This window comes from Rhinoraja longicauda, chromosome 20 (genome assembly GCF_053455715.1).
Source record: "Rhinoraja longicauda isolate Sanriku21f chromosome 20, sRhiLon1.1, whole genome shotgun sequence".
Classification (NCBI taxonomy): Eukaryota; Metazoa; Chordata; class Chondrichthyes; order Rajiformes; family Arhynchobatidae; genus Rhinoraja; species Rhinoraja longicauda.
In genome coordinates, this window is record NC_135972.1 from 17,757,661 (window position 1) to 17,772,093 (window position 14,433).

Genomic DNA, 14,433 nt, shown 5'->3' on the forward strand with positions numbered 1-14,433 from the left:
AAATACACCGTAGGAGAAAAAGAAATACACAGTGAGAGCACGGTGATGTAGAAAAATGCACAGGAGTTTGCGAGGGAGAGAACTGTGAGGTAAAGTGGAGACAAGCACTGAGATTCAGGAGAAAGAATCTGTATAAGATGCAGGTTTTGACACAGTAGAAGTACTGTATTGTGTTCAGTTCTGGCACTGCACTTACCAAAGCAATTGAGGCTGAGGTACCTCTGTTCTGTGGATAGACTGAAGATGTTGTTCCTCTCGAAACAGGGAGATGCAGAGATCTGATAGAGATACTTAAAACATGAAGGGTATAAGCAGTAGGATGGAGAGAAACTGGTCCCATGGACAGAATGGTCAGGAACCAGGGGCATTGAGTAAAAGGTGCTTGGCAAAAGAACCACAAATTATGCGAGGAGAAAAAAAACGTACTTCCGCATCTGGCACGCACTGCCAGACTCTTCTTATCTCATACTTTTTGTCTTTTCATCTCTGGCCTTTATCCAACTAACTGCCAATCAACAACTCCCATCACCCACATCCACTGACTTGGCCTCTACAGCCTTCTGTGGTAATGAATTCCACAGATTCACCACCCTCTGACTAAAGAAATTCCTCCTCATCTTCCTAAAGGAACATCCTATAATTCTGGTCCTAGACTCTCCCACTAGTGGAAAGCAAACTCAATCCTAGCATTTATTTCAAGAGGGTTTGTATACAAAAACAGGGATGTAATGCTGAGGCTCTATAAGGTGCATTTGGAATGTTGTGAGCAATTTTGGGCACCATATCTGAGGAAGGATGTGCTGGCTCTGGAGAGGGACCAGAGGAGGTTTACAAGAATGATCCCAGGAATGAGTAGGTTAACCTATGATGAGCATTTGTCGGCACTGAGCCTGTACTCGCTGGAGTTTAGAAGAATGAGCGGGGACCTAATTGAAACATACAGAATAGTGAAAGGCTTGGATAGAGTGGATGTGGAGAGGATGTTTCCACTAGTGGGAGAGTCTAGAACCAGAGGTCATAGCCTCAGAATTAAAGGGCGTTAGTTTAGGAAGGAGACGAGAAATTTCTTTAGTTAGAGGATGGTGAATCTATGGAATTCTTTGCCACAGAAGGCTGTGGAGGCCAAGTCGGTGGATATTTTTAAGGCAGAGATAGGTTCTTGATTAGTACAGATGTCACAGGTTATGGGGAGAAGGCAGGAGAATGGGGTTAGGAGGGAGAGATTGATCAGCCATGATTGAATGGCAGAGTAGATTTGATGGGCCGAATGGCCTAATTCTACTCCCATCATTAATGACTAACCTTTGCGATGAAGACACTCATGACAGTCAACAGAAATGGGCAGCCTCAGCTAATCTCTGAAAAGTTGGTGGCAATGTTATGGTCTTGCAGTGGCCAAGCATGATGGCTTTGATTTTCCCAAGGGCACCCTTCAGAGGGGCACCCTAAGTGATTCTTAGGAAGAGAAACCATTGACTGAAATGCTGAGTGCATTTAGTGAGATGAAAGACAGAAGAGATTGGGAGAACTAGACTGGTACTACACTGAGTGTGGAGATGATGAGGTATAACACAGGCACAACCCCAGGCCTGAACAGTTATGTTGGCATGTTGCTCCTCACAAACTTGTGGGGAGATGGGAATTGAACTGTGAGGTGCAAACAGAACCAAGGTTTTTGATAGCTGCCTCCAAGAAGCTAGCTCCATGTTGGTGCCAGCACAAGAACAACCTGTGCCCAGAAGAATGGGTGCAGTGACGAAGTTTAATTTCACAATGTTGGGAGATATTTCAGAAGCCCCTGTAATAAAACTGGAATGTATATTAATTTCTCTCAAGACAACCAAATTCAGCAGCAGTGGATTAATAAGCAGCTTACACAAGAATAGATTGACCAATAAATATCCTCTCACCACCGATGCCACCTGACCACCTGAGTGTTTCCAACATTTTCTGTTTTTATTATTAAAATGAGAAGTCGTAGTCTATTGTAGCTTTCCTTCTTGGAGCATCAATCTGCTGATATCCTGCTTACTGGAAGCAACACTTGGTTTTATTATTTTGTTAAAATTATTGCAATTCTTTTCTTTTAACTATCACCCTCCTCCCCTCTTAAAAACAGATACTGGCCTCTTATAATTCAAATATCTTTTAATTGTGAGTTGCTTTTCTGATAGAAATCAAATATATACCAAACACTACACATATCAGCATGAACACCAAGTTTTTCTTAAAGGATATAAAAATCTCATCATGTAAAACAATCTATAATTTGATATTAGTATCAAATACCTACACCTGAAAATACAGTCTATGCCACTCATTGCATTTCATATTGGACTGGTGTCTGACATCACATACATTTGCTTGGCTTTCCTTCTGCTATCACCCACTAATTCTGTTCTTTAATTTTACTTTTTAAACAAAAAAAAGATGTTTGCCAACTGGAGAGAACTGTAATTTAGCTGCACATAAGAATATGTAATTTTTTTACCTGCGGCAACATTTATATATTTTTGAACACTGAAAATAATGCCTGTGAGGTATTTTCCTTGCATAATGTGAGTTGTACAAAAGGCATGGGATCACATCGAGAACCAATTAAGCTTCAGGCAGTAAATGCAATAAATTTGTCTTGTCAACCTTTCAACAATCTTTGCAATGTTTCAGCACAGCGCCCTCCCCCAAAAAATTTACTTCCAGCAGTGACAATTCATACAGAAGGCATGAAGAAGTAATAGAGTTTCCAAGGTAGAATGTAATCTTGCATATTTTTTTTATTACAACAATACGTATAAATACTGTCGCAAATTCAAAACATCAGCAAAACACCTTAAAGTTTTCAGAACTGGCAACATCATCATAAACTATTCCCACACATTTCATAAAACTACTTTTAGACATACTAAGCATCTAATTATTAGCATTTTCCTTGTGTTTTTTTTTTTTGCCTTCTGCGTAAGACAGGGAGCACCCAACTGAGGGGAAATGCATGTAATACACAACGCATCTGCACTCCTTCCCAATTAGACACGGTGCAAAAATGACCTCTCTCTTCAATGTTACAGCAACTCGATCCTTTAACTCAAGTGGCTGCAGCTAAGTAGCATGGACTGTATCCTCAGTCAACCCTGGTCAATTAGCCCAACACTACATAGTAAAACTTGAACTGACTGAAATGAGTGACAGTGGGCATTTATAATGCCATGATGTAAATGGCTACGTGATTTTTTTTTCCCCCCATCCAAATAACAAGTGTTGAAAAACAAAATGTTGGCAAGAATTTATAGAAATGTTTTTGAGAATGCTTTTCCTATTTAATCACACCAAGTACCAGCAGGTGCACTTAACCAGGCAAACCATTTTCAGATATTGTTTTGTTGCTGCAGCAGTTGACTGCCAATCGACTTCAGGAACGGCTGAATGCCGAGTGCCAGCTGTTTCACAATTCAGTCCTCAAACACATCACATAGGCAGGCCGATCTAAGTAATAGAAAATTACACTCAAAAACATGCCACAGTGCAGGAGTTCCAGATTGGTACGGAAGTATTAAAAAGCACTGAAAACTAAAGTGAAGGCAGCAGCCCGACTTGCCACTGAATGCTGAGTGCCCAGGACTGAATTTGTTGAGATGCTGTCCACTGAACCATTGAGCACAGGAGTGAGTAAAGGTGGGTCAGCCGGCACTTTAGTGGGATTCGCCGTTTACTGATCCGTCCGCCCTGGGTGATGACGACCGAGACAAGCCTTTCTCTGTATTGTCAGAGCTGGAGCTGCTCAGGCTGTGCTGCTCGCCGGTGGTGCTGGAGGTAGCCGTGGCTGCTGGTGCTGACCTCACTTTCTCTTTAAAGTCTGTGATAATGACTGTCAGATCGCCCACAGTCACCTCCAAATGCTGCGCGCTGCTCCGGTCCACGTTTTTTAACCTTGGCCTAGGAAAATAGAGCAGAGGCAAAATAAAATGTGACTGAACAGTCCCGAGGTTCTGCAGCCTGCCGTGAATGTGAGAGAAGGGAGGAGGCCTGCCTCTAGGCCCAGGCAATGTCAGCACCACAATTATCATCTCCGTGGCTGATGGCTAATCTTCAGAACGTTGCAACGTGGTTGCAGGGGGAGGTGGCCTGACATCCAAATAGGTGCTGCATGAATGCAAGAATTGCCTTTATTGTGAACTCATTGGAAACACAAAAACCCCAGGAGAACTAGGTCCAGGAAAACATGGAGAATGCATCTTCCCCCAACTTCCCCACCTTAGCAACGCCAAACAACCAGGAGATGGCATTGCCCACAAGCCTATTAACTGAATCTACTTACCTTCTGTGTGCTGTCTGCCAACAGCCTGTCCAGCTCCCACACTAAAGCTTGCAGCGAGTTAGCGCACACCACATCACTACAAAGGCTTACTACTCTCCAGGGAAAGGATAAACTATGCAAGATCTAACCTATTCCTGCTGCAGTACAGTTTATGTTCAAGTCCCATTCAACTTACGGTCAAGTTTATATGCAAAGGATTAGGCAGAGAGTTCAGGAAACGGGAAATAGGTAGACAGATTAGAGAATGATGCCACAGCAACAGGGTTGACTTAGTGGGTGACTTTAACTTCCACAATATTGACTGAGACATGCTCAGTGCCAAGGGCTTAAATGGGACAGAATTTGTGGGGCTTAAATGGGACAGAATTGGATGATCAAAGAGGTTTTTAAATTTGGTCAAAAAGAAATAGGAAGTGCCTGTACGTTATGAAATCAGACAGGCCTTTGAGGAATATAAATGAAGGAGGAAAAAACTTAGATTAAAGAAAATCCCAAAGCTTTTATTATACAAGAGAGAAAGCAAGGAGAAGTAGGGACTCCTCAAAGATAAAGAAGGGAATTTGTGCTTGGAGTCTGGTGATAGAGGCGAGCGAGGCCTCAAACAAGTACTTTACATCTGTTTTTACCAAGGAGATGGACATGGAAGACAGCCAGATGAAGGTGGAGAATACTAATAGGCATGGGGAGTTTGAGATTAAGAAGGTGGTGGTGATGAGCTCTTGAAGAGCATTAAGGTGGATAAATCTCCAGGACCTGATGGGATTTACCCCAGATTATTGAGAAAGGCAAAAGATGGCGTGAGCCTTGACTAAGAACTTTGCACCTTCTCTAACCACAGGCGAGTTCTCAGAAGACTCAGGATAGGATTTGCTCCCTTTGGAAAAGAATGGGATAATTAGGGACAGTCTTATTAACTTGATCAAGGTTTTGAGGAAGTGACAAAGGTGATCGATGAGGGTCGGGGCAGGAGATGTTGACTACATCGATTTTAAGTAGGTATTTGATAAAGTGTCCCATGGTAGACTGATCCAGAAGATTATGATGTATGGGATTAACAGTGACTTGGCCATATGGATTCAGAACTGGCTTACCGATAGAAGACAGAGGGTTGTGGCGGAAGGACAATATTCAGACTGGAGGTCTGTGATCAGTGGAGTTCTGCAGGGATTTGTGCTGGAACCTCGGTTGTTTGTGAGATAAATAAATGACTTGGGCGTAAATGTTGATGGGTTGGTTAGTAAGTTTGCAGATTACACCAAGATTGCTGGGGTCACAACGTATGAGGAAGACACAATTGCAAGGGGAAAATATACAATTAATTGCGTGACCCTTGACAGTATTGATGTACAGAGGGATCTTGGGGTCCACGTCCATAATTGCCTGAAAGTGGCAACACAGATAGATACAGTGGTAAAGGAAGCATATTGTATGCTTGCTTTTACAGTTTGAAGGTATGAGTGCAAGAGTCAAAAAGTCATAATACATCTCTATAGGATTTTGGTTAGGCCGGGCCGCATTTGGAGTGTGGTTCCGGTCGCCCCATTATAGGAAGGAATTGGAGGCTTTGAAAAGGGTGCAGAGGAGATTTACCAGAATGAAGCAGGGATGCCGGGGGTATTAGTATCATCTACCCTGAATTCTAACTTGACCATTGTAAAATCCCACCCGTTTTAAGTATCATCATCGAGTTGTAGAGCACGGAAACAGGCCCTCAAACCCAACTTATCCATGCCGACCAAAGAGCCTTCCTCAGTTAGTCTCATCTCGAGTCATACAGCATGGAAATAGGCCCTTGCCGGCATCAACCAAAATGTCCCATCTACACTGGTACCACCTGCCTGCGTTTGGCCCATATATCCCTCTAAACCTATCCTATCCATGCACCTATCTAAATATTTCTTAAACGCTGCAATAGTACCTGCCTCAACTACCTCCTGTGGAAGCTCATTCCATACGCCCACCACTCTGTGTCCAAAAGTTAACCTTCAGGTTCCTATTAAATCCCCTCTCACCTTAAACCTATGTCCCCTGGTTCTCTATTCCCCATGTCTGAGCAAGAAACTCTGTGCATTACCCGATATATTCCTCTTATGGTTTTACACCCGTAAATCACCCGTCATCCTGCACACCAGGGAATAGAGTCCTAGCCTGCTCAACCTCTCCCAATAGCTCAGGTCCTCGAGTCCTGGCAACATCCTCGTAAATCTTTTCTGCACCCTTTTCAGCTGGACAACATCTTTCCTATAACATCGTGCACTAAACAGAACATCTATCTACTAAAACTCTTGTTTGTTTGTTCCTGAACTACAGCCAAAACGGTACACAGTAGCATGACAATTTTAGGCCCACCTTACCGTCATCCCTTTTGGTGCTAATGGAAGAAGTTTCATTGAAATTGATGTTATATTTTTAAAGTTATTCACATTTTAACGTTTAAATCTATCTCCTAGGGAGGGAGGGAGAGGGGAGAGGGGAAGGGGGAAAGGAGAGGGTGCTGCACCAATGGAGGAGAGGTTTGGGCCCAACGGGTCCACTTGGTCTAGTAATACTCTAAATGTGGCCTCACCAACATCTTATATAACTGCAACATGACCTCCCAACTTCTATACTAAATACTCTGAGTTATGAAGGCAAATGTGTGGAAATCCTTTTTGACCACTCTATCTATCTGTGATGCCACTTTCAAGGAACTATGGTCCTGCACTCCTAGACCCCTCTGCTCTGCAACACTCTCTAGAACCCTACCATTCAGTGTGTAGGTCTTGCCCATGTTGGACCTCCCAAAATACACCTCACATTTCTCTGTATTAAATTCCATCAATCATCAAGGTCCTGCTGCAATTTTTCACAACCATCTTTTCCAATTACGAGTGTATAAGCAATATGGAAGGGGGCTGAGCCAATTTTCTATCCATTCAGCTATCTCCTTGGACCCCATGCGATCTAACCTTGCAGAGCAATCTACCATGCGGAATATTGCTGAAATCCATGTATACGTCTACAGCTCTGCCCTCAACCACCTTTTTGGTCACATCTTCAAAAAACACATTCGGATTTGAGAGACACGACCTCCCACGTACAAAACCATGCCAGCTATCCCTAATCAGCCCTTGTCCATCTACATTCATGTATATCTTATCCCTCAGAATACTCTCTAGCAACTTTCTGACCACAGATGTTAGGCTCAGTGGTCTGTAGTTCCCAGGCTTTTCATTACAGCTCTTCTTGAATCTGCCTGCATTTGACCTGTACTCCTCTCACATTTTATGTCCCTGTACCTGTCCAAATGTCCAGAAACTTAACTGAACAAATGACACGGATCTACAAAAGCAGGTTACAGCAGGCACTCCACAACGTGATTCACCTTCTGCTTCCCAAAGATTTCCCCAGCACCTAGAAGATCAAGTTAATCTATCATCCGACACAACCATCCTGGTGCCAAAGTAAAGCAAGATCTCATGCCTTAATGATTAGTGTCCAGTGGCCTTGACATCCACCGTTATGAAGTGCTTTGAAGGACTGGTAAAGGAACATAATAAATCCAGCCTCCCAAGCAATCATGATCCACTGCAGTTCGCCTACTGCCACAATTGGTGATCCATCACACTGACCCTACACTAATCCCTGGATCACCTGGATACAAAAGACACCTACGTCAGACTCCTATTCATTGACTATAGTTCTGCTTTCAATACCATTTTCCCATCCAAGCTCATCTCCAAACTTGTGAAACTTGGTGTCAGCATTCCCCTCTGCAACTAGATCCTCGACCTCCTGGTCAACAGACCACAATCAGTGACGATAGATGACAAATCATACACTACAATAATCATCAACACTGGTGCCCCACAAGGATGCGTTCTCGGCCCCCTGATATCTACGCAGATATGATTAGATATTGTACATGAATACTTTAAACTGAAATGTATTTCTTTTCAATGGAGCATTTACATTAAAGCATTACCTTATTTTCTTGTGACTTTTCTTTATACTGACAACTTCTTTCTCAGTTTTCTCCTTCTCTCCCTTGTCTTTTTTCTCTTTCTTTGGTTGCATGGGTGATGCAAATTGTTGGGTTACTTGCTGGGCAACCAACTGAGACACTGGGCGAGGCTTCCTGCAATCAACACAAATATTACACGATCACATCTTCAGCTGTCAGAGTCGCTGGCAGAGCCCACTTCTTTCTGTAAGAATGAAACTGGAATCTTCAGACCTGAACACAGGATGGTTTAACACAAACAGAAAAATCATGTGAAAAGAAAATGAATAGAAGATTGGACATACAGTTTAGATTAGAGATACAGCACAGAAACAGGCCCTTCAGCCCACAGAGTGCGAGTACGAGACTAGCTTATAGTGGAGAATTGTTATTCAGATTGGAAGACTGTGACGGGTGGTGGTGTCAAAGGGAACAGTGCTTGCTTGTGCCTGCTTGGTCCACTATTGTTTCTCAGATGTTTAACAATTTGGATGACAACACTGTTAATATGGTTAGTAAATTTGCACATGACACCAAAATTGGCAGTGCAATGGACAGCAAAGAAAGTTATCCAAGATTTCAATAGCTTCCAGATGAACTGGAGAAATGTGCCAAGCAATGGCAGATAGAATTTAAGTCTGGAAAGTGCTAGGAGTTGCATTTTGCTAAGTTGAACCAGAGCAGGATTTTCACAGGAAATGGCACAATTTCTACACATCCATCTCACTTTCCTCTGGCCTTTCCCCCAGTGGCATATCTAGGGTATGGCACATGCCCTGGGCACCACTTGAAAGAGGGTGCCACAGAGCAGTTTCTATTAAAGTCAGACAAGCCATCCTCGGATAGTGAAAAAAGAACTCACCCCTTTCTCTCACTCACCTCTCTCACCCTCTCTCCCTCTCTCTCCACATTCACACTTCTAATCCTTCTGGGTCCACCCTTGGCAGCTGTTCCTGCTGTTACCACCCCCACCCCCTCCTCCCACTCACTTCTTAAACTTCCCTTCGCCAGGTTCAGTGCAGACACCTGCAAAAACAAGCCAGTCAGGGGTGATGCCTTGGAAAAACATCCCATTGTTTAATTGTTGAGTCCGAGAGGAACTGCACATAAACACAAGCCAGCACACGAACAGGCACAAATGTACAGGCAGGCAGTGAGACACGGACATTAGTAATAGCTGCTCCATTTCGTTAATTGAATCAGAATGTCGTTAACCCTTTGCTATCGTGAACTCCGAGGCTACAACCTGGCAGCCAGCATTAACACTTTGTACTCATTCAAGGCAAACAGTTGATCTATGTAGCATTATATTATCATATTAACCAAAGTGCTGCAACAAAACAATATTGATGCCTCTAGTACATTACTATTAAACGCAATACCATTACACCATTGCATTATTTGCCCTAATTTCAATGCACAACTGCATCATAAACACTGCTGCATTACAATACTATTAATCGAATGTTCCTGCATCACTGTAAGATGTGAGTAAACTTAAAAGATTGGGATGCCATTGACAAATGAATGACCATAAAGACAAGTGTCGGGTGTATAGGAAGGAGGCCACAAACTGCTTGAGGAAACAGAAAGATGGATGAATACCTCAGCAAGCATGGTGATGCAGGTTAAGGAGGCTGTAAAAATAGCAACCTAAATGCTCCAGAGAGGGAATTTAAATGCAATGACATTTTGTATAACTTTGATCAGACCACAGTTCTGTGCAAATGGAGACACAGGACAGTCATCAAGAGGATTTCACTCAACACTTGCAGGATGTACTTCTCAGGAAAGATTAACCAGGCCAATACTTTTTTCTCCTTGAAGAAGAAAGCTGAGGAGTAACATGATGAAGGTCTTTAAAATTACAGAGCAAGGTTTGACAGCACTTCCATTCCTGGGAGAGATGTATGCACCAGAACTCTGATAATCCCCGGAGTGACCATCGACAGATCTCCGATTCTGATTCACGAGAAATCAACACCGATTTCCACTTTTCACTCACCAAGACCCCAGTTCCCGCACTCTCCGTAAACTCATCAGGTGCTGTTGGCTGCCCGTTCTCAATCTTACTGGGTTAATTGAAGGGTTACTGTGACATCTTTGTAAACAGTGAATTAAAATTGTGTTGAAGTGTTAATAAAGCATCTGGCAGTCTGAGAAAATCTTCCAGTGGCCCAGATTAACGGAGTCACACAGTATTCAAGCACTGCAGATTCCATAAAACCGCAGTGTGAAGAAACAAGGAATAAATCAGGCTAATGGCAAAGAGGTAGAATCTGGAAGGTAAGGGAAACAAATACAAGGATGGGTGAGAGGCTTGAAGAAGGGGAATGGGGCGGATGCCTAAACACTAGCTTAGGCCAGTTAAACCAAACATGTGGCATGACAGGTACATGGACAGGAAAGGCTTAGAGGGATATGGGCCAAATGTGGGCAGGTGCGACTATTGTAGTTAGGGCAGCTTGGTCCGCATGGGAAAATTGGGCCGAAGGGCCTGTTTCTGTGATGTATGACTCCATGACAATGTGGCAAATGCTAGGTAATTTCCTCAGGAGTTGACTGACCCTAAGATAACATTCTCTCATCACAAGAAAATACTTCAGAGCTGAAGTGTGCGTCGAGCATTTTCTGGAATTTGTTACATGACGGAGGCTTTGGGCAGCACTCTGGAGACACTGAGGACGTTACAGTTGCTTGACCCATTTATTTCATTAGTTTCAGTCAATAGCTAATGGTCAGTATATGTTTCAGGTCAAATGAGGAAATTCGCAGTATAATACTGCACAAAGCTATTGATGTCAGTGGCATCCCAAATGCCATATTATCACTATTATCCCTAAACACATGAAAACAGGTCCAATTCACTCACTTTTTCCCACAATGATCCCTTTCACAAGAAGTGAATAGTGAACATACAACCTGAGACGTCACCTATTCCTTTTCTCCAGAGATGCTGATTGACCTGCTGAGCTACACTCCAGAGACCTCAGCATCTTATTGAGACTGCTGGTTCCATTCTCAGCACTGCCACCCACACCTGATGTTACCCTGAAGCCTGGCCTACTGTCTCACGGCACAATCTCAAGGAATTCTCTGTGGGAAAGTGCTCATTCCTCGACCAGTACCACTGAATATCATCTGGTCACCATCTCATTGTTGTTTGTAGAACCATATGGCATGCAAAGTGGCTGCAATCCAAAATGCACTTCAACCTCATTCAACACAAGGATACCCTAAGTGACTCCACTGAAATCCAAATGCATCACGTCTACAGCTCACATCCATCAAACTGAGAATAATGCAGGCTTGGTTGATGGGTGGTGGAGGAAGTGGAGCAGCAGCAGCCGCCTGGAGTGGGCAACAACCTTAATCACTGGATGGAAGGAAGGTGTGGAGGAAGGGGAAGCTCAGGCCATCCTCCCAGCCCAGTCACCAGGGCAATGGAAGGGAGAAAGAATTTAGTTTAGTTTAGAGATGCAGCACGGAAACAGGCCCTTCGGCCCACCGAGTTCGCAACGACCAGCAATTTCCATACACTACCACCATTCTACACTCACTAGGGACAATTTATAATTTTACCGTAGCCATTTAACCCACCAATGTCTTTATAGCATGGGAGGAAACCAGAGCACCTGGGAAAACCCACACAGGTTACGGGGAGAATGTACAAACTCCATATAGACAGCAGCCGTGGTCAGGATCGAACCCGAGTCTCCGGCGTTGTATGGCAGCAACTCTACTGCTGCAGCACCGTGGGAAAGAAAAAAAGAAAGGGTGCAACTAGTAGAACAGCTGCCTCACAGTCCAATGACTAGTGTTCGATCCTGACCTCTGGCGCTGTCTGTGTGGAGTTTGCACGTTGTCTCTGTGACTGCATGATTCTCCACCAGGTGCTCCCATTCCCTCCCATATCCTGAAGAATTGACTGTAAATTTGCCCTGGCGTCTCGCTGAGTGGTAGAATCTGGGAGGAGTCGATGAGGACACGGGGAGAATAAAATGGGATTGATGTAGGATTAGTGTAAATAAGTGGCTGATGCTCGGCACGGACTCGGTGGGCAGAAAGCCTCTCCCTGTGAAAAGGAACCGCAAAATCTTCGGCAGAAACACTGCAGTTCCATCGTTCAGCTGCGATAAATGTCAGTGTAGCAAGACTTCTTGAATTATTTACTGCTCTAGTACCAATCTGCAAAAACGGGCACATTTTTCTCTGGATTCTCTATTTAAAGCGTCATAACACTATAAAAAAATAATCAGCAACCAGCGTATGAAACTGTAAATAGCGCCTACATTATGCTCCATCTAGTGCCAGGGAATTTGTATCAATATTTTACATTTACTGCTTATAATAAATATTTTATTGCCTTGGTTAGTTTATCCAGCCTTTATTAGATTTCGCAGCAAAAACAAAACAACAATGTCACCAGATATCAAAGAACGCTGGGATTGTGAGAGTATTTCTGGGGGTCCCTCGGAATATCAGCAAATGTGGGAGATCCCTGGGAATGTGAGAGCGTGTGAAGGTGGTTTCCAGTGGGATTCAGCAGCTACACAGAACCGCTGGGAGTTGCAGTATTGCAAGTGGTCAGGATGGGGGAACACACATCTAGCTACCTCACCCTGAACATAGGATCCCCCCAGGGCTGCGTCCTTAGCCCCCTACTGTACTCCCTGTACACACATGACTGTGGGGCCAGGTTCAGCTCAAACTCCATCATCAAGTTTGCTGATGACACTGTGGTGGTGGGCCGGATCTCCAACAACGATGAGAAGGCCTACCGGGAGGAGGTGGCTGATCTGGCACTCTGGTGTCAGGACAATAGCCTCCTCTTGAATGTCACTAAAACAAAGGAGCTGATTGTGGACTTCAGAAGGGCTCATCATCCAAGGACGTACACGCCGCTGGAGATAGATGGGTCTACTGTGGATAGGGTGAGCAGTTTCAAATACTTGGGAGTCCGCATCGCAGAGGATCTGACGTGGGCAACGCACATTGCCGCACTGGTGGGTAAGGCTAAGCAGCGCCTTTACCACCTTAGACAACTGAGGAAATTCAGAGTGTCTCAGAGGATCCTTCATTGCTTCTACTCTGGGGCTGTAGAGAGCATCCTGTCCGGCAACATTACAGTCTGGTTTGGGAACAGCTCTGCCCAGGACAGGATAGCCCTGCAGAGAGTAGTGCGTTCGGCAGAACGTACCATGGGAACTACACTCGTCCCCCTGCAGGACCTATACATCAGGAGGTGCAGATCCAGAGCAAGCAAGATCATGAGGGACCCCTGCCACCCCAGTAACGGACTGTTTCAGATGCTACGATCAGGCAAACGCCTCCGCTGTCACGCCGTGAAAACGGAGAGGATGAGACGGAGCTTCTTCCCACAGGCCATCAGGACTGTCAACTTTTATAACCCCAGAGACTAAATTTTTGTCGACAATAATAGTAACTTATTAACTTTATTTATATGCTGTAACTGTAATTCTTTTTGTGCACAACCCGCAGGCATTGCCACTTTCATTTCACTGCAAATCGTGTATGTGTATGTGACAAATAAATTTGACTTGACTTGACTTGACTATTTGCAATGCATATGGAGGAGAACATTGCACGTGTTCCAACACTCCATGAGAGTCTGCAGGCTCTTGAAATGCATCAGCAATTACGTCTGGGTCGTCTGCAAGCCAATGTGAATGGACGTTGAATTTTCCCCCCCAAAAAAACCCAAAGTGCTGGATTAACCCAGCGGGTCAGGCAGTATCTCTGGAGAACACGGACAGGTGACAGTTTGGATCGAAACCATTCTTCAGACTGCTTGTGGGGGAGGGGAGAGGGGGGGTTGGCAGAAGAGAGCTAGAAGAGAGGAGAGTGGCAGGACAGGTATTAGGTGGATGCTGGCAAGGGCAGGTTTTGATAGGTAGATGGTTGGAACAAAGGCCAGAGATAGAAGCAGAAGATGCGAAAACAAGGTTGAAATGCGAAACGCGAAGCTAGAGGGAGGAAAGTAGCAGGAGGGATGGGAGGGGGGAAGCGTGCAGAAATAGGTGGGAGTCTAGGTAAGGCACGGGGAAGGAGAGGGGGTTAGGTGTTTGTATGGGGGGGAAAGAGTGCAGAAATAGGTGGGAGTCTCGGTGAGGCACAG

At 44.3% G+C, this 14,433-nt stretch overlaps 1 protein-coding gene across 14 annotated transcripts in view; it reads right to left on the reverse strand.

Annotated features, from left to right (window-relative positions):
* Window positions 1-2,169: 2,169 nt before the first annotated feature.
* yaf2 (YY1 associated factor 2) overlaps window positions 2,170-14,433 on the reverse strand; it is a 97,565-nt gene continuing 85,301 nt past the window's right edge. For 13 of the 14 annotated variants that reach the window (XM_078417067.1, XM_078417065.1, XM_078417057.1 and 10 more), the window contains 2 exons: window positions 8,277-8,429; window positions 2,170-3,930 (listed from right to left, as the gene is read on the reverse strand). In XM_078417067.1, the coding sequence (XP_078273193.1) occupies window positions 3,687-3,930; window positions 8,277-8,429 (397 nt within the window). In that variant the 3' untranslated portion in view covers window positions 2,170-3,686. The remainder of the gene's footprint in view (window positions 3,931-8,276; window positions 8,430-14,433) is intronic. The other variant, XR_013548642.1, reaches the window with a different exon arrangement.